Source organism: Aquarana catesbeiana, linkage group LG02, assembly GCF_042186555.1.
Source record: "Aquarana catesbeiana isolate 2022-GZ linkage group LG02, ASM4218655v1, whole genome shotgun sequence".
Lineage (NCBI taxonomy): Eukaryota > Metazoa > Chordata > Amphibia > Anura > Ranidae > Aquarana > Aquarana catesbeiana.
Window position 1 is genome coordinate 376,760,512 of NC_133325.1, and position 21,555 is coordinate 376,782,066.

At 41.6% G+C, this 21,555-nt stretch overlaps 1 protein-coding gene across 1 annotated transcript; it reads right to left on the minus strand.

Annotated features, from left to right (window-relative positions):
* Positions 1 to 1,519: 1,519 nt before the first annotated feature.
* On the minus strand, positions 1,520 to 2,353 carry LOC141129922 (polyglutamine-binding protein 1-like). The gene has a single exon (XM_073617952.1). It carries the CDS (start codon positions 2,276 to 2,278, stop codon positions 1,622 to 1,624), a length of 657 nt encoding a protein of 218 aa, XP_073474053.1. The 5' UTR covers positions 2,279 to 2,353; the 3' UTR covers positions 1,520 to 1,621.
* Positions 2,354 to 21,555: the final 19,202 nt, after the last annotated feature.

Below are 21,555 nucleotides of genomic sequence, written 5' to 3' on the forward strand. Positions count from 1 at the left end.
ATAATAAGAATACACTTTTATCTGGCATCATTGGGAAGTCTGGCCAAGATTTAAACAAGAATTTCTTATACAGTAAGACCCCTTTCACACTGAAGCACTTTATTAGGCATTTTAGCTCTAAAAATAGCGCCTGTAAAGTGCCTGAAAAGCATCTCTTATGCCTCCCCAGTTTTAAAACCCGAGTTCTTTCACACTGGGGCACTGCGCTTGTGGGACGTTCTGAAAAGTTCTGCAAGCAGCATCTTTGGGGAGGTTTGGGAGTGGTGTATACACCGCTCCCAAAATGCCCTACCCATTGAAATGAATGGGCAGTGGTGCCAAAGCATCTGCAAAGCGCTTTGGCAGCGCCGCAACATGGGCGCTTTTAACCCCCTTCTTCGGCCACTAGCGGGGGTTAAAAGTGCTCTGCTATTGGCCGAAAAGCGCCGCTAAAATGACGGTAAAGCACCGCTAAAACTAGTGGCGCAGCCCTAGTGTGAAAGGGGGTCCAAATGCAGTTGCACTACCTTTTTTGATCTGCATTAAACATATGACTCAGTTCAATAGAGATTTCAAGTAGTCCCACTAAAAAAATGACAAGAATTGTGAAATATTGATCCATCTGTGATTTACAGGCTTGTTATATCTAGTCTCACAATAGCACCATTATAGAATACTGGTTGTTCAGCTCTAAAATCAACAGATGTTTTAAATAGTTCTCTTTAGATTTCTCTTTTTATTAAGGTGCAATGTCACTAATAAACGTTATGGATTGTGATCTCACACTACAATATCACACACTCTATAGTATAATACAGTAATCTGCTTCTGAACATCTCTCTGCCTTTCTATTTAACCCCTTCGTGCAGACAGCATGTATATATGTGGTCCCACTGGACACTGTTGCCAACCTACCAGGTTTAAATTTACTGACACAACACCCAAAATATACTGGCACAGCCAATTTTTTACTGGTATTACTAAAAGTTACAAAATTACAGTTTTAATTACAAATTTTAGTATTTAGGCTACAATCAAGTACAATATGCAATTAGATATTAAGACAAAAAGCATATTTCCTATTTTATTTTCGATATAGTAAGTAGCTCAGGGACAGGACTCAGGGGAGCAAGAAATTAGAATAGGCGGCACACGCACATGAAATTGACCCCGACAGCAGTGTGCAGCAGCACAGATGATGGTGACAAATCATGAACATGACACATCCCCTCCTGAGCTACAGTGACAGTCTCTCTCCATGCCAGCTGGTGCCTTCAGTCCACTCCAGTCCAAACAGCACTGACAGTCCCATTTCTGGGTTGCCTTGCTCCCATCCTGCAGACCCACTCACGAGGCTCCAGCTGCTCTGCTCTGGTCCCTTGCACCATGACATCACACAACACACTCAGGCATCACCTCAGCTAGACCCGCCAGCGGCACCCGAACACACTGTAGCATGCACTGAGATGGTCTTGGTCCAGACCAGAACTGCGCATTTGCATTTCTTTTTTTTTTTTTTTTTTTTTTTTTAATAAAAAGACTTTTACTTTTTATTTTGCACACACACACACAACATAATAAACTTCCAAGAAGAAAACTGTACAGGGTAGGAAAATACAGAGCGGCACACCAGCAGATGTTCTTATTCCACTGGTTTAGCGCGGGATGCCTCGGCGTTGGCTCGAAGCACGGCTCCTGGGCTTGGATATGGCCGTTGTTGAAACAGGGGTCCTGCAGCTGTGGTATCTGCTCCAGTTTTGGCCTCGTTTCTTTTAGGAAGTCCTGTGGACCAGGTACCCCTTGGAGCATCAGAGTAAGCACTGGGGTCCATGGGATCAATTTCTTCATCTTTCCTCCCTTTTTTAGATTTAGGATAAGGAGCCACTTCATCCCTTCGGCTGTGTCTTCTCTCTTTTAACTCTTCCCTCTCAACCCTCTCAACCCGCTCCAATCGCTCCAACCGTTCCAACCGTTCAGGCCTCTCCAGTCCATCAGACCGTTCCAACCTTTCCTTGGATTCTTTGTGTTTGAATGTGCTTTTGCTCATAATAGCAGTGGGATCATTCGGAGACAACCATGACACCATATCCGTCTCCACATTCCAGTAATAAGGGAGGCCACAGTCTGGATCAAACACTTTGTACCAGTTTGGAGGAAGATTCTCTATCCGGGTTGCCTCATAATCAACATTATCATCATCATAATCCTCTGCGATGACCTCTTCTGCTGGTTCTGATTCCACATGCTTCAGAATCCCTCTCTTGGCTAATCGAGCCTGAAGAGTCAAATGAAGGGGCATTCTGGATCGCTAACCTGCAGCTCCCACTCTGCAATTTCCAGGACCTGAAAACCCGGACCGCATTTGCATTTCTGAGCGGAGCACCACAGCCATATTTTTTTTACTGATTGCCTCTTTCTGTCACTGCCATTTACTGGCAGGAGAAAAATGCCCATTTTTTACTGTCTGCCAGTAAAAATACTGATGGCTGGCAACACTGCCACTGGACTGGGCATTTTTCTATGAGGCCACATATATGCATACTATTATTATTATTATACAGGATTTATACAGTGCCAACAGTTTGCGCAGTGCTTTTACAACATGAAGGCAGACAGTACACTTATAATACAAATTAATACAGGAGGGATCAGAGGGCCCTGCTCTTTAGAGCTTACAATCTAGAAGGGAGGGTTAAGTTGGAAACAAAAGATAATAACTGTGGGGGATGAGCTGATGGAGAAAATGAAAATACAGTTGTTAGGTGTGGGTAGGGTAAGCTTCTCTGAAGAGAAGGGTTTTCAGGGATCATCTAAATGCTAATAAAGTAGGAGATAAGCGGATAGATTGGGGTAGGGCATTCCATAGGATTGGAGAGGCTTTGGAAAAGTCCTGGAAGTGAGCATGGGAGGAGGTTATAAGGGAGCTAGAGAGCAGAAGGTCTTGAGAGGAACGAAGAGAGCGAGTAGGTTAGTATTTAGAGACTAGGCTAGTGATGTAGCTGGGGCCAAAATTGTGGATGGCTTTGTACGTAGTTGTTAGTATTTTGAATGTAATTCTTTGGCCGAGCGGAAGCCAGTGGAGGGATTAACAGAGAGAAGCAGCAGACACAGAGCTATTGGTAAGGTGTATGAGTCTGGCAGCAGCATTCATAATGGATTGAAGAGGTGATAGACTATGTAGAGGTAAGCCAATGAGAAGGGAGTTGCAGTAGTCGAGGTGAGAGATGACCAGCGAGTGAATTAGGAGCTTTGTTGTGTCATTGGTTAGAAAGGGGCGTATATTGGAGATGTTGCGGAGGTTGAGGCGGCAGGATTTGGACAGTGATTGGACATGTTCAAAGAGTCCAGGACTACACCTAGATCCTTGGCATGTGGGGATTGGCTTATATAGTTATAGTTGTGCCATCGATTTTGACAGAGAGATCAGGGGAAGGGGCATATGGGGGAGGAAAAGTGACAGAGAGGGAGGTGGCTGAAGAACCTGAAATGTGCTATGTGGGGCTAGAAGGATTCTGACACCTCCTTCCTTACGTTCACTGGATCTGGGGTAGTGAGTCCAGAGAAGATCACCATGGGATAGGGCAGCAGAAAACGTAGTATCGGATTAGTGGAGCCAGGTTTCGGTAATGGCGAGTAGGTTAAATGAGTTGGCGATAAAGAGGTCATGGAGGTGAGTTTGTTGCAGACAGATCTGTCTTTGTCCTGGAAGCCTTCAGCACAGTGCGATCCCAGCACAGAGACTGGGGTCTTACCGAGAGCCTGGGGTCTCGTACTAATGATTGGGACCCAGAACTCCCAGTTCCTGGTCACTTGATCACTGTGATAGCCTCTGTTTGGCTATCACAGTGATCAGTCACTGTGAAGCCCGCCTCTGTATTTCTCTCTCTCTGTGAATGGAGGGGAAAGATGCATTGGGGGAGATTTACTAAAATGGAAGCACTCAGAACCCGGTGCAGCTGTGCATGCTAGCCAATCATCTACTAACTTCAGCTTGCTCATTAAGCTTTGAGATCGAAACCTGGAAGCTGATTGGTTTCTTTGCAGAGCTGCACCAGATTTTGCACTCTCCAGTTTTAGTAAATCTCCCCCATTGGATCTCTCTCTCTCCTTTCAGAGAAAAAAAAACATCTGTGGGTAAAAAAATAAACAATAATAATAATAAAGAAAAGAAAAAAAAAACCTAGATCAAGGTTTGATCTAAGTCAGTGCCAAGGTTAGTGTTTGGATCAAGTAAGGGTCAAAGGTCAAGGCCATTGGTCAAAGGTCATGGTCAGTATAATTTGGGAAGAATTTTAAAAAAAGGCATTTTTAAAATTAATATCAGTGTCAGTTAGTGTCAGTGTGTTTTAATTAGGATAAAAAGAAAGCAAAATGTGTTTTTGAGCTGTATGTGCCTGTAGCGCATACAACAACTAACATACACATATGTGGTATCACTGTGATCATCTGGAGCAGGAGAATCTATTTTGGGTTGTTCTTTGGTGGTAGGTTATGATAGTAACAAGAAATATACAGCTGAATTAAAAAAAAAAAAAAAAAAGATTTTTTCTTTACTATCTTGGGCAAGTTTTCCTTTGGTAATAAATACAAAAATCAAGAGATTTACAATATCATTCACCACAAAATGAAAACCCAATTTGTCCTGAAAAAAAAACAAGGTGTAATCCACCTGGATGCACAAAGTAGTTGTGATGATATGTACAGTTTTATCAACACATGTCAAAGTTGCAAAATTGGGCTTAGGCATTGACATTTGTTTTGTACCCTTAGGGGTGAAAGGGTTAAAATCACATGAAATTGAAAGTGAACCTGAAAGTAAAAAGTTTGCTATGTTATAGGAAAACATTTATTATTGTTACTTGTGCTTAAGCAGTTCCCTGGAAACGTAATCTTTAGTATTGAATTCACCCTCAAAAACAGCAGTGTGCTCTCTCCTGATACATGATGGTGCCTAATGAGCTCATAGCTGTAAGCTGTATGCAAAGTGACCTGCATTTTTCTGCACTGGAAAACGTCATTCATCGTTAGGATACTCAGAAAACAATTGTTTTCTATGTGTCCTATTAGCACTAAAAAGCAGCCCAGAGCTGCACTGCAGTGATCTGAGGTAAAATGCAGACATGCTGCATTTTATTGCTGCACACTGGACAGGATTGCATGTCAATGTACAGCACTGCAACACAACACGCTGCTCTACAGTGACATGAATGAAGTGTTACTTTTGTGCACTTCGAATAAAGTTAATTTGAAAATAAAGAAAAAAAAGGGAGCTATGTGATTCACTGAACCGCACACCACACTGTCCCCTACCCCTGGCTCACTGCAGCTTTACTGTGCAGCAGCTGCTGCAGCTTTACTGTGCAGCAGCTGCTTGTTTATGCGTCATAGGGACCTAAATCTGTAATGTAAGATCTATAGTACTACTGCCCCTAACTGCAGGTCTCAGGAGATGTGGAGTGAAATTTGGTGATATAACTACTGTGATGCTCACTGTTCTGCTTGCTGAAGGATCTGACATGAGCCATTAAGTTATGGTTTAGGATATGTTAGAATTTACAAATTCTTGCTGTAATCAAAAAGCAGATCAAAGCTTGCATACACGAATGAACATTAGGGCACTAGAGTAAGATATTCACATATTTACTTTGTATATTGTTCATTGATGCAAGTCAAGCCTGTCTGCAGTGTTGTAAATAATGGCATTTTCAGCAGCATTCTATTTATTAAAAAAATTTAAATTAAAAAATGTATAACATCATATACATACGGTAAAGACCTATCTGTTGAAAAATATTTATTTGAAATAAATATATTTTATGTTACTTTAATATCCCTATTGTATTTTCCCCCTATATACAAGTCAAGGGGCAGAGCAAATAAAAAAAAAAACATGGCTAATTAAGATGGATTAGGCCAGGTGCTCCCTCCTGCCTAGAGCCTGGCAGCTCGAGTAATTAGTTAGAATTGTGGGCAGGTGTTTCTGACAGGGACACACACCTGTTCCCATGCCCTCTCTGCCCACCATATACCCTCAACTCATTACAGCTTTGTAGTTGAAACAGAGAAAGCTGTCTCTTCCAATTACTGCCCCCTTCTTGAAGCCATGGGCTGCATGTGTTCATTACTAAAATTTAACTCAAAGCCATAAAAAGAAGGCAAAATACTCCTAGGCTGATCATTGATAGATATTTTAACAATTCTTGATTATTTTGGATCAAACATTCTTGAAATTTTATATTTAATCTGTCGCAAATGTTATTAGATTTTTTTTTCAAACCAAATGTATTATCTGGCAACACTGGCAATATGAAATGTGTGTGTGTATACTGTGTGATATACAATTTTATTTATATATATATATATATATATATATATATATATATATATATATATATATATATCATACACTGGGCAATATAAAGTATTATAAATCTCTCTTTCTCTCTCTCTAATTACATGCTGGTAGGTGATTATAAGCTCCTTGAGGGAAAGGACTGATGTGAATGTACAGTGTATACACTATATTACCAAAAGTATTGGGACACCTGCCTTTACTCACACATGAATTTTAATGGCATCTCAGTCTTAGTCCGTAGGGTTCAATATTGAGTTGGCCCACTCTTTGCAACTGTAACAGCTTCAACTCTTTTAGGAATGCTATCCACAAGGTTTAGACCCCTTTCACTCTGGGTCAGTTTTCAGGTGCTTTAGCGCTGGAAATAGCCTCTGCTAAGTGCCTGAAAACTGCCTCCCACTCATTCAAGTGTGACTTTTAACACTCGCTTGCGGGCCATTCCGAAAAGTCCTGCAAGCAGCATCTTTGGGGTGGGTTGGGAGTGCTGTATTTAGCCCACCCAAAATGCCCTGCCCATTGTAATGAACGGGCAGCGCTTCTGAAGCGCCTAATAAGCGCTTCGGAAGCGCCGCAACACGGGAGTTTTTAACCCCTTCTTTGGGGTTAAAAGCTCCCCGCTAGCAGCCGAAAAGCGCCGCTTAAACAGCGGTAAAGCAGCACTTTACCGCGAATGCGGCCGCAGCCCCAGTGTGAAAGGGGTCTTAGGAATGTGTCTCCAGATCCACGTTTGTGAGGTCAGGCACTGATGTTGGACAAGAAGGCTTGGTATTGCAGTCTCCGCTCTAATTCATCCCAAAGGTGTTCTATCAGGTTGAGATCAGATCTCTGTACAGACCATTCAAGTTCCTCCACCCCAAACTCGCTCATCCATGTCTTTAAGGACCTTGCTTTGTGCACTGGTCCAAATCATTTGGTGGATGGGGATTATGGTGTGGGGTTGTTTTTCAGGGGTTGGGCTTGGCCCCTTAGTTCCAGGAGTGGGAACTCTTAAGGCTTCAGCATACCAAGACATTTTGGACAACTTCATGCCCCCAACTTTGTGGGAACAGTTTGGGGATGGCCCCTTCCTGTTCCAACATGACTGTACACCAGTGCACAAAGCAAGGTCCATAAAGACATGGATGAACGAGTTTGGGGTGGAGGTCCTTGACTGGCCTGGCCAGGTTAGGTGCACATGCTAGGATCTTGGATTGAATCAAAGCAGGGAAGCAAAATAGCATAGGTAGGACCGGCAGGATAGAGACATCGTCTTCACCAGAGTCCTTGATTAAGGGATTGGAAACCTAAATATTGTCTCTAGAAAGGCCCCACAGCTATTGGCCAGATGATACAATAAAAACATTGGAAAGTGTAACCAGCGCAAGGGACAATTACATAGTTAGAAAACACAGCCGAGGCCATGACAGATAGGGTCAACTTTATCACAACAGATAAGAACAATCCAAAACACATTAAAGAGTCACACTTGTAAGCTAACATACTCTACACTGGACAGCGCGTAAGTTTTACAAACTGGGATACTGAAATAATCATGATATAGCTGACACTCTGTAACACATAGGAATGCTTGGGTACATCCGTGCAGGTGGATGGAATAAAAGAGGGAGGACGATTAGCTGCCTATCATATGGGAATGAGACAGAATATGGAATAAAGCTGTAAAACACATGCTCAGAACGTTCTAGCAAGTCTATGTCTGCTAGAGAGAAGAGGAACCATAGGTTTGAATCCCCATCGCCGCCTAGGAACTTTAAATAGGGTAAAGGTGCTAAAAATGTTCCTTCCCTGCACAATAAAGCAAAAAAGGATCCTGCTAAAAAAGAGTTTTAAAAAGGTTGATGCTATTTCTATGGAAAGTATGTCGGTCACTACTTCTGCCTCTGATGCTGCTTTGGATTTCCCTGCTGCCTCTAATGTTTTTTGTCATGCAGGACAAGTTGACATACCTTTACATGTCTCAGTGCAAGCAGCGCAGGATCAACAATAACATGTTGATGCAGTGACCGATCAAAATCCGGGAGGTGAATCTCGGGATCAAAATGCTTTATTTATTTTAATTAATAATTTTGCTTGCTGATCAATTTAAACGGATCATGTCTAATGTTGCTTTGCCATCTGCGGATGTGTCCCATGCTTGGCCTGGTCAGCCGACTCCTCAACCATCCTCTTCAATTCTGCATCCTGTCATGTTTCCTGAACCTTTTTACATGATTCTACGCTTTCTATGGTACCGGAGAATTGCTTCAGGGAAGCAATGGCATGTGAAATGTCACCTTTAGGTTTCCATTTATCTGCTGCTACTAAAGCTAAAATTTGGAAAGGCGAATATGTAGACATCTTATCTCTTTTACCATCGGTTGAAGATACATCTCTTGAAAGGGATTCGGAAAAATGTAATGATGATAGATGCAAGCTTGCGCCTCGCACTTTTAAGAATTGGCTACAAGCCTTTTGTATATATGCAAGTGTGATGGGGGAGTGACATCCGGAACTTTGTTGCGGAATGTATAATCATGTTGAAATAATCTTAGAAGCTTATAAAAAAAAAATCAGGTTTATCTTGGTTTTCGTATGACTAATCTTTTCGTCAGAAGTTGGCAGTTCATGAATCTTTGAAATGGGGCACAGAGGACGTTGAGCTATGGCTCATTTTGTTGTTGCCCCAGAAACCATTTCCGAGACCTCCTTCTTTTCAGTCTGGGACTTTTCGTAAGGGTATTTGTTTCAGGTTTAATGAAGGTCAATGGAAATGGCCACAGACTTGCAGATATAAGCATGAGTGTGCTTCTTGTACAGGTGCTTACCCAGCTTCAAGATGCTTTAAGAAGATGGCTTTGAATGCGCATCCTTCAACTACAGATAATTTTCATAAAGGCGGTAATGCCAGTGAAGCTAATAGAAATGTTATCATTTCTCCCCATTTGGCCTCGGTGTCAGGCAGCGGAATTGTTAATTAATGGTTTTCATTTTGGTTTCTTATTACCCTCCTTTTCTGGCTTAGGTTGTTTAGTTGTTGAAAATTTGCCCTCTGTTAATAGGTATAAGGCTGTTGTAGCACAAAAAATTAAAAAGGAGTTGTTTGCAAGGGAGAGTTGCGGGTCTGTTCTCAATTCCCCCATTCGAAAATTTTAGGATATCACCTTTGGGTATTATTTTGAAAAAGAAATCCAGGAGCCTTTGTCTAATTTTTCATTTGTCATTTCCAGTTGCAGTTTCTCTTAACGACGATATAGATCCTACTGTTTGTTCTGTGACTTATAGTTCATTCGATGATGCAATCACTAAAGTGTGTGCTGTTGGTAGGTTCGCATTATTGTCTAAAGCCGACAAAAAGTCGGCATTCCACCTGTTACCGATCCACCCTTCCGCTTTTAATTCTGTGGGATGTTATTTTGAAGGGGGTTTTTACTTTAATCTCTGTCTCCCAATGGGATGTTCTGTTTCTTGTTGTTATTTTAAAGCCTTTTACTCCTTTTAAGAGTGGACTATTTCGCATGTCACTGGTTCTGAGAATTTGATCCATTACCTCAATGACTTTCTGTTTATAGGTCTTGCCTCTTCAACTGAGTGGTTATATTTGTTTACGGTGTTTCGGATGGTTTGTAGGAAGTTCGGGTACCTTTGGCTGATGAGAAATCAGTTTGGCCAACAACTTCTCTTGAATTCCTAGGTATCACAATTGATACCCATAAGATGGAATTCCGTTTACCTTCCAACAAAGTGAGTCGTCTGCGTTTTTTAGTCTCTTTTGTTATTAGTAGACCAAAAGTTACGCTGCGCACATTGCAATGCTTATTGGGATTGTTGGCTTTCGCGACTCGGGTTATGACGGTTGGTAGAGTATTTGCTAAGCGTTTATACAAGGCGCTGGCTGGTTTAAAGAATCCTCGCCATTTTGTTAGGATTTCTTCTGACTTGAGAGAGGATTTGAGAGTTTGGGACTGTTTTTTGGCCGTTCTTTTTTTCCTCCTCAGGCTCCCCTCTGTTTCCTCCTCTGTGCACTTCCATGGGCTCCTCCGGTCTCCTCTGTCCTCCTCCGGTCCCCCTCCGTGTGCTCCTCCAGTCCCCCCCGCCCCATCCTCTTCCATCCCCCCTGTCCCAGATCTTTCAGGATGGAGAGCGAAGGAAAGAGCCGGTAAATATGTAATTTACCGGCTCCTTCCTTTCCTGAGTGATCACTGACTCTGTCCATTCATTACTGAGCATTGTACATGTTCACTGCAGCTGAGGCTGCAGAGAAAGGGACTGGGGAATCTCTATCCTCGGTCCCTTTCCATGTCTCAAAGGGGAGATGTCAGGGGTCTGTTTAGACCCCTGACATCTCACGAAAGCCCCCCTACCCCAAACAGGGTTGAAAAAATAATAATTAAAAAAAGGAAACGTAATCAATAATAAAAAAATGAAATTAAAAACTACTGACACAGTCCACGCCTCATCAGTGCTACCTATCAGTACTGCATATTAGTTTCACTGTCATATGACATTAAAAAAAGTATAGGTAATCAGTATTGGCAAATAAAAAGTATTGGTGCTTGTACTCGGTCTTAAAAAAGTGGTATCCGTGCAACCCTAATACCAACAGATGTACCCAGCTATAGGGCCCCCAGCAAAAAGCATCAAATGTATATACCAAAAGTTTCACTAAACCACAACTTGGGCAACATTGGTGGGCATCTCTCTGGCAGACAAGACAGACATGAGATAATGAGCTCCATCGAAGAAAGGGAACATAGACAGTCGGGAGAACTGCACGGAGATCTCAGTTATCAGCTCCATGCTCCCTGCTTCTTCTCTCAATGGTTTTAACATCGTTCCGAGGAATCCAGTCTATGTGTCGGTTGTTCCACACTTCTTGGCTCGGGCATCTGTTTGGTAGACATAGCAACGTGAGAACCATTTCATCGCTCCTCCAGGTCGTCTTCAGACACTCACCACCTAAGCCTATCTGACCCCTCTTGGCGTATGCCCTGGCGGGTCCATCCAATCTGGTAAGCCTCTTCATTGTTGGTGGTGTTGTGTACATTTTCAATCCAGATGATGTATGAATTTGAAGTGTCTAGCCCCTGAAGATTTTTTCGTCCCATTCCTCAGGAAGCCTCTTTGTCAGCTTCATTTTGAACTGTCAGTTTAATGTTTATGACATTGGACTTTTCTATATATTTTTATAGCGCTACACTCATTTTTGTATTTTATTGCTAGTGTTGGCCTGTTCGGCCCGTTCATCCAACACCCGAACTGCACAGTGCACTATATTTAAATTATTTTTTTGTTTTTATTGTTGCACTTTAATCATCATTAAAATCACTGCTCCCGAAAAAAACTATAGTTTTTTTAAAAAAATGAGCATTGATACCTCATTCCATTGTCCCTTAGGGCAGTACCCAGACCCCAATACCCCTTTTATGGCCAATTACTTGCATATAACCCTTCAAAATGGGCACTTTTGATTCTTTTCTGATCGGCTCTCATAGACTTCAATGGAGTCCGCCTTTCGGGTTAGAACTGTTTGGCCCATCTCTACATATTGCCGACGTTAGATGGATATTATCCACTTGCCCTCTGGAAGATTTACCCCTGTTTATAACCAGGCCATTTTTTGCTATATGGCACTGCGTTACTTTCACTGACAACTGCAAGGCTGCATGCAATGCTGTACCCAAACAAAATGTATATGTTTTACCCATAAATACAGCTTTGTTTTGAAGGTATTTGATCACCACTGTTTTTTATTATTTTTTGCACTATAAATGAAGAAAGACTGAAATTGCTACAAAACCAATCCAATAAAAAACATCAAACTTTTTCATATATTTAGGCCAATATGTATTCTGCTACATATTTTTGGTAAAAAAAAATCCCAACAAGCATACAGTGATTGGCTTGCGCAAAAGTTACTACAACTATGGTATACTGTATATACTGGAATTTATGAGGTTAAACATCTAGGGCGATCAAAAGGTTAAATGTGTGCTTAACCAGTGTTTATGTGTTTACTGTGAGGTGCTTTCACTAAGGGATGTGCTGTTTTTTTTCCTGCTGACAGGACAGAGCTCTGTATAGTTTATATACATGGAGCTCTGTCCTGTCTTCCTCCTCGCTGATCAGTGGGTGCTGGCGGTCATCCATTGGCCCGCATCCACTGATTGGCTTATGCTTTGACTAACAACAGCACAGCCGGGGCGCTGGCAGCATGCATGTGCACTCTCTACCCAAAACAGCAGCATCACGTATATATATACATGATTGTACACAGCCAGCCTGCACTGTAGAGATGCAGTGCACAGTCAGCAAGTGGTTATAGAAGAGCAAAGAATACCAAAAGACTGCATACTTTTGCTTCATTAACTACAGCAAAGCATTTGACTGTGTGGATCATGATAAATTATGGAGGACTCTGTTGCAAATGGGAACACCTAAACACATAACACAGTTACATAGTTAGTCAGGTTGAAAAAAGACACAAGTCCACCTAATTCAACCAGTAAAAAAAAAAAAAAAAAATCATATACTCCCATATACATAATCCTATATATAGAACCACCTCTGGAGGGAGTCTATACCACATTTTGACAACTCTTACTGTGATGAAACCTTTCCGTATTTGGAAATGAAATCTTTTTCCTCTAGACATAAAGAGTGCCCCCTTGTTCTCTGTGATGACCTTCAAGTGAATAACTCCTAGTGAACACCAAGTTCACTATATGGACCCCTTATGTATTTGTACATGTTGATCATATCCCGCTTTAATCTCCTCTTCTCAAGAGGGAATACATTCAGTTCCTCTAATCTTTCCTCCATACCTCATATCAGTTTGGTTGCCCTTCTCTGCACTTTCTCCAGTTCCCCAATATCCTTTTTGAGAACTGGTGCCCAAAACTGAACTGCATATTTCAGATAAGCTCTTACTAATGATTTGTATAAGGGCAAAATTATATCTTTCTCCCTGGAGTCCATACCTCTCTTAATATAAGAAAGAACTTTGCTCTCTTTGGAAACCACAGCTTGGCATTGCATGCTTTTATTAAGCTTATGATCTATCAAAACCCCCAGATTCTTCTCCACTATGGATTCCCCCAGTTGTACTCCCCCTAGTATGTATGCTGCGTGCATATTCTTTTTTTTTTTAATTGTATTTTTATTAAAGGATTTCAAAAATACAGAAGGAAAGGAAACATCAAACAGTTGTCAGAACGTAATAAGTACAATCATTGACGAAGTACATACCATAGGCCGAAGCCTTAAAGAAAGCGTCACAGTGCTACCAACCTTACAGGATCACAATATGGCAATTATATAGGTCATAAGAGGGAGGCTAGAAAAGGGGGGGGGATCCAGAGAGCAGGTGACACAAGCAAAATGATATTTCACACAGTAGAAATTATTGCTCACTGGGTCTGGGATTAGTGGGGTCCCAAGAGAGCCTATATCAGACAGAGGCACTCCATGAGAGTCCCACCTAAGGGGAAGGAGGGGGGAGCATCATGGAGTCATTAAGAGAATATGCTAATGGGATTAAAGGGATAAAACATTTAGCATACACACTTAGGAGGGTATTGTACTATAGGAAGATAAAGGAATATCCCCAGGATTCAGTTCTGAGTGGTCCCATAAGTCCCAGATCTTCGAAAATTGAGGAAGTGTATCATGGACAATCGCAGTAAGGTGTTCCATTCTGTGGATCTGTTCCAATATTTGTAGTACCTGTGGAAGAGTGGGTGGAGAGGGGGATAACCATCTTAAGGGTATAGCCTGTTTTGCTGCCAAAAAGAGAAAGCTAGCCAGTTTTTGCGTATGCGTGGAGACGCCGGGGAATGGCAGACCCAAAAGAAACTGGATCGGGTCTAAAGGGAGATTGGTTTCAAAAAGGTTTTGTAAGTGGGCATGAATAGAGGACCAAAAGGGTTGAATAATGGGACATTCACAAAAAATATGAAAGTGGGAGCCAATGTCCCCCCAGCATCTCCAACACACCCGGGGAACCTTGGGATCATATCTATGTAAGATCTCTGGAGTTCTATACCAAAATAGCAATATGTTATAGGTCGTCTCCCTCTGCTCCATGCAACGTGATGATTTGGAAGCAGCTTCCTATATTTTTTGCCATTGAGGGACAGGAATGGGTCTTTTGATTATCTGAGATAATTTCTGCATGTAGGAGTGGCATGTGTCGGTGAGTGGAGAAGATTCATGTAGATATCTATAAATGACTGAGATAAGATGGGCTTGGTACAGGCCCTGAGCACAAATGAGTTCAAATGAAGTAGGCTTATCCAGAGAGAGGGTAGGGGACTTAGAGCTGAAATAGTGTTTAATTTGGAGATAGGAGTAGTATAATTGTTTAGGGACCAGGTGTTTCCGTTGAAGTTCATCAAAGGGCAGGAGTGTGTAGGTGAGTGGATGCACAAGATTTTGAAATTGAAATATTCCAGCCCTTGTCCATGGGAGCATTCGGGTGTAAGATAGACTATCTGGTATGTCAGGGTTAAACAGCACATTTAACAGAGGTGGGCATGGGGATGAGAGGGAGAACTGGAAAGGAAATTTTTTTCCATATAGAGAGAGCGAGTACCATCGGGTGTAAGCAAAGATTCCTAAGTTGGGTTATGGAGGTCTCCAGACCCATCCAAATCATAGAGCCGGGGTGAACCGGGCTAGTGATGCTCATTTCAATTTCTGACCAGATACTCGATGCCATTCTGGAAGACCAAGTAATGATCAGTTTTAGATGGGTGGCAAAATAGTATTTAATAAGGTCCGGGGCTCCCAACCCACCTCTGGACCTAGGGGCTAGTATGACCAAGCTAGCTATTCTTGGGCTTTATAGTGCCAGATAAAGTTAAGGAATGACCTCTGGGTAGCCTTGAGCTGTGACATTGGGACGGGGATCGGAAGGGTTTTGAATGGGTAAAGGAGTCTTGGCAGAATGGACATCTTCAGGACATTGATGCGACCCAAGAGAGAGAAGGGATAAGTGTCCCACTGTCTCAAGAGTCGGTCAATGTCACGGAAGGGTGGGGGGAAGTTGGCCTGATAAAGGGCTGAGTATGAGGAGGTTAGATTAATCCCTAAGTATTTAATGGAGTTTGAGCACCAGTGGTAGGAATAATTCAGTTGTAGAACAGTAAGATCTGAGGGTGGGATGAGTATTGGTAGAGCTTCCGTTTTGCTTGTGTTGATCTTATATCCTGAGAGGAGGCTAAATTCTTTAAGCGGAGCGTGTAGGTTTGGGAGTGAAGTGTGGGGACTGGTTAGAGTCAGTATAATGTCGTCTGCGAATAAGGACAGTTTATATTCGTTTTGACGTAGGGAAACTCCAAGGTTATCAGGGTGGATGCGGATGGCTGCAGCCAGGGGTTTCAGGCATAGAATGAAAAGTATGGGGGGATAATGGACATCCCTGCCTGGTACCATTACTCAAAGAGAAGGATGGTGATAAGTAGGAGGATAATTGAACTTGAAAGGAGGGTCGGAGTATAGAGTGTGTAGCGCAGCTATAAAGGGGCCATCGAAACCATAGTTAGAGAGTGTAGCAAACATAACGGGCCAGCTGAGCCTATCGAAGGCTTTTTGTGTGTCAAGGCTTAATATCAGGGCTGGGCGGGTCGTTTTATTTAACAGGTCTATGAGGTCTATGGTGCGTCTCGTGTTATCGCCTGCATGTCTGGCTGTCACAAAGCCTACCTGATCCTTATGTATGAGTCTGGGTATTAAGTGGGATAGTCAATTAGCTAGGATCTTTGTAAATATCTTGTAATCAGAGTTATGTAAAGCAATGGGCCTATAATTTTCTGGTAGGGATCTTTACCAGGTTTTGGGATCACAGAGATATGGGCATGGAGGAATTGAGGGTGGGGGTTCAGTACTTAAAATAGGGAGTCGAAGAGGGAGATCAAATGCGGGCTCAGAATTGGCAAGAAAGTTTTGTAGTATGAATAGGGTAAGCCATCTGGGCCAGGGGATTTTTGGGTAGGAAGATTTTTGACTATGTCGGCTAATTCCTCAGGAGTGACTGCAGAGTTCAGAGACAAAAGGTGATCAGGGGAGAGTTTGGGTAGATGTAAGGTGTCAAAGAAAGAGTAAAATTTCTCTTGTGTAAAGTTGTAGTGGGAGTCCATTTGTAGGCAGTTGTATAATTTGCGGTAGAATTCTCCAAAAACTTTAGACATAGTGAGAGGGCAGTAGGTGGGCGTACCATCAGGTTGCCTAAGGAAATCTGGAGATGAGTGGAAGGGACGAGGTTTCAGTTTATTCACCACATCCTATGGGGTTTGTTCGAGTACTCATAAAATTTCTGTTTGGACCAAAGAAGGGATTTATCAATTTTTTTCATATCTAGTGATCTAAGTTGATTTCATAGAGAGATAACGGCTCAGAGCCCAGCCACCATGGGGGAAGAAAGTAAAAGTTTCTCAGCTTTACGGAGTTTGGATAGGTTAGAGAAGCGCTGGAGAGCTGTGTCATTTTTCAAGCGAGAACCTGTGGCAATGCAATGTCCCCGAAAGACGGCTTTATGAGCTTCCCACAGGGTGGAGGGCTCCGAGACCTTGTTTAAATTAAGCTGGATGTACTCAGTAAGGCTATTGGATAGGCGGTCTCTGGTTTCAGGGATTCGGAGAAAGGTCTCATTGAGGCACCAGTGACAGGTTCTAGGGGATGCGGAGGACAGAGCAATATCTAGTTGTACTGAGGAGTGGTCTGACCAGGTTATGGAGTTCATTTCAGAAGAAACTGCGGACATCAGGAAGGGCGAGGAGATAAAGAAATTATCTAATCTGGAGTAAAGTTTATGAGTTTCTTAAACAGGCTCAGGAGATAGGAACGAAGGTCCCTGTCTTCCACTGCTTCAGGGATGCCTCTGATCCGCTGATTCTGACTGCATTCCCTATTTTCAAGGTCTTCTTGTTGTGCTTGAAGCTGAGTGACTGTGTGCTTAATGGCGGCATTATCTTCTCCTAAAACTTGAACATATTTTACTAGCTCATCAGACTTAGACTCCAGGGTGTCAGTGCGTTCTTCCAATTGTCCTATCTCCCCTCTCAGCTCTTTGGCAAGTTTACCTACTTCCTGAGCAATATTATGGGTGATGGCCTGGACCAAGGATTGCAGTTTGATGTCTAGAATTTCTGCTGTTAACGGGGGGGTGACCCCTGTACCGGAGTAGGGGTGATGTTAAAGAGGGTACCTGTCTCAGGCTCAGAATGTTCTGGTGGGTCCTGCACACTGTCCTGGTCACTCGAGGCCGCGGATGAGGGCCTATGCAGGAAGCGGTCCATGGTAGAGGAGGCCCAAGGATTGAAAACTGCGGCGTAGTTCTTTCTTTGGTCTCCAATTTTTCATAGGGTGCACAGCCGCTGCAGGAGACTGTGGAGGTGACTCCCGTGACTCCCATGGCTAGCAAAGCTTCAGATCAGTCAACGGGAGTCTTGGAGAGGCGGCGGGGGAAGGAGCTCCGGGCTTACACGTCCGCCATGTTCAGAAGCCATGCATGCTCCCCTGCATGCATATTTTTAGCACCCAAGTGCATAACTTTACATTTACCAACATTAAACCTCATTTCCCACATAGTTGCCCAATTAAACAATGTATTGAGGTTGGCTTGTAAGCTGGACACATCTAGTAAGGACGTTATTCCACTGCATAGCTTGGTGTCATCTGCAAAGATTGAAATGGTATTTTTAATCCCAGACCCTATATCATTTACTGTATAAAGATAATAAAAAGTAAGGGTCCAAACACTGAACCTTGAGGTACACCAATAATAACCTTAGACCGTTCATAGTAAGAATCATTAACCACTACTCTCTAAATTCTGTCTTTTAGCCAGTTTTCTATCCATGTACAAACTGGTCTTTTCAAGCCTGTAGACTTAAACTTACACATTAGCCATGTGTGGGGAACCTCTACAAAAGTAAAGAAGCTGCAGTGAGAACTGAATAAGGCAACACTGACTGGTCTCCAATAAAACGTGGCATCAGGCAGGGATGTATCTTGTCACCTTACCCGTTTAACCTATACAGTGAGACCATTTTCAGTAAACTTGGAAGAATAGTTGGTATCAAAATTGGTGGCAGAAACATAAACAACCTGCAAATGACACAACACTCATCACTAGCAGCAAAGAAAATATGCTGTATCTACTGGGAGAAGTTAAAGCCAAAAGTCGTAATATGATATTAGAACTGAATATAAACAAGACGAAGATTATGAACACAGAAAATTAGGACAACTTTGAGCTTGTTGGTGACAGAATAGAAGTTGTAAAGTAGTTTTATTTTGGCAGCTAGCTAAGTCAGCCAGCCCAATGATCATCTCTCATTTCGCTACAACCTGCCTTTCCTCCCCCCCAGCCCCACCCCCTTGCCCCCCCTCCCACCCCATCCCCATCCTTCTCTCATCCCCTCAAACCACTATATTGATCCATCAAGTTCTCACCTAGTTTGTCTTTCCTCATTAGTATGATTTATGACAAACAGTGTTCATCCAACTCTTTTCTTGTTTCATAGATTATGTATCCTAGGTAAAAGAGCCTTGCTTTGTTAAAATGTCCTAATCTATGTAACAAATCATTTGTTGCCACTGTTGTTCTCTGTATTTTGGTTGTCATATAATAAATACTATTATATAAAAAAATATGCTCTAAAAGGCCATCAAATGTACCCTATATTTGGGCACCTTAAACATAACCTTAGATATGATCTTTATTCTTACTTTAATGTTGTGCTAATAGGTAAAGCACAAGTGATTTGTGCCTGTAAGTATCCTATATCATGTCTGTCTTGTAATGCTGATGCACATAGTCCTCCAAGTCTAGCAGACTAAAAGAGACAGGCGTCAGTGGCTTTAAAGTTTGTGCTTAAGAGCACAGTCACTGACTGCTTTATGATGTCTGTTAGTGAAGCTCCTTCACCACTCAGGGAGCCAGTGGACATTAACGATTCCATTGATTTTGAATAATTGCTAGTCGGTAATTTTCAGCATAGCAGCTTTATTGCACAGACGGCACATGTGTTGGTAGAGACCATAAAACACTCCTTTGCTGCTCGTTTTGTCATTCTTTACACATTTATATATGTAGTTATTTAATTGAAATAGTAAATTCCCTTTACATTTTTTTTCAAATAGTTTATTTCCCTTGCATGCTTTACCCGGCTTTCTTTGAAATGAATATTTACTGTTAAACTTGCCAGGCATTTCCTTTCTCTGACTTAAAAGATGAATACATGCTCAGCAGATGTGAGCTACTACTCTGCACCAATTTCTTACAAATCCTTATTAATTTATTGTACAATTTATTGCCAGCGCCTTCCTGACCCAAAATAGACTAGTTTAAAGCATTGTGTGAACATTGTATGAATTATGTATGTCTACCACCTCAGTAGAAGTTCTTCAGTCCCTTTGTGTTGGTGCATTGAAAAAAAAAAAACAGTGAAGGGTTGATTTTTGGTTCCACTTTGCGCATGCTACAGCTCTAAAGAGATAACTGAGACTAGACATTTGCAAAGGATAAAAGAATAAACTATTTGGTTATGTTTGCTGTCTGCTTTCCTTTTAGGTCCATTTAGGCTACTGTTTCATACTGTCGTTTGAAAGCAGAAAGTAACCTTCAGAAAAAATAAAAACATTTATTTACTGTTTATTGTTTTTGTAAGTGCATTAAAGCTGTTGTGCAATCTTTTACATGACTGCATTAAGCTATCATTTAATGGCTGTTCCTTTTTCTGACTCAGTTGGTATTTTAGTGTTTGGTGAACTTTTGATAATATTTTCGGACACCTGAATATAGACAATAAAGTTTTAGCTGTAGTGCTACTTTAAAGTTTAAAATAAACTTGTCACAAAATTGAACATAGAAAAAGCTAAGATTTGTCAATATCATCAGCTGCCTATAGCTTGCCTACTGACTGCTTTGACATGCATTTTTTTTTTTTTACTGAACGTAATCTATACTTATGTATTTTTTTTATCATATGCTCAGTGTGAATTGCCAAGTATTGTGACAGATTTAGCTTAAAAAAAAAAACTGTACAGTACATAACTAAGAATATAAGACAAGACAGTTAAAGTGATTGTAAATGATCACCTTGTAAAACAACCCATTCAGTTTTAAGTAGAAATGAAAGGCAAAACATTTTTGTATGGATATAAAATTAAAAAAAACCCATTATAAATACCTTGTTTCCCTTTTTTATAAGTGATCGCATTCCCTCTGTTCCCAGCTGCATAAGAGCTGGGGGGAAGAGAAGCAGCAGCGAATAGAGCTTCCCAGTGAATGTCTGTGCAGCGGTGGCATGTCAGGACAAGTCTGATTATTGGAAGAGAGTTCCCAGCATAGCTAGAGAACTGACCTGTGCTCTCCTGCTTAGTGTGATCAGTTTTTAATAGTAAAGCTAGGATCACCAGGGATATTTTACATAAAGAAAGCAATACAAAGAGAACAGGATACTTTCTCTTACAAGTACATGGTACAGCAGGCACATATCAGGAATATGAAGTGTTGGGGTAACAAACTCTTTAAGTAAAGGTTTAGTGTATTTTCACACATTGCAAATTTAGATTTATTAGTCCAGATAGAAACATAGAAGTACTACATGTTCTTGGTCTTAGCTTCATATAGAAAATACTGAAAAACGTTATTTAAAACCTTAAAGGGCCCCCTTTCCCTTCTTTCCCCAAGACTGTACTTATTAAGTTCCTGCAATCACACCTGCTATGTTTTAACTCTCAAAGATTCCTATAGTAATGTACAGCAGAATTTTATTAGCTTTCACCACTGCCTGGCCTCACTGTTTGCTCATTTTGCAATCGCCTGAAACAAGCACCCTCAAAGTTTTTCCTTTATAATTTTGGCCAACACTGTGCCACCAATACTGTGCTATATAAAAGGATTATTTTTCCCTAACTGCATTATTTTTAGTTAAAAAAAATAAATAACCACAGTTTCCATTTCTTTGACCAAATTTCCACCAATGGCAATTCATATTCCATGCTACAAACATCTCCAGAGATATCAACCCTATTGCACACCTTTGTATCATCAGCAAAAATATATAGCCACCAGACCTTTCGTTATATCACTTACAAATAGTTTAAGTGGGACAGGACCTAGTACAGAGCTCTGTGGTACACCACTAGTGACTGGTCTCTGTTCTGAAAGAACCCCATTTACAACCACACTCTGGTCTATCATTTAGCTACCAGCATGTCCACTGGATTATCCAAGG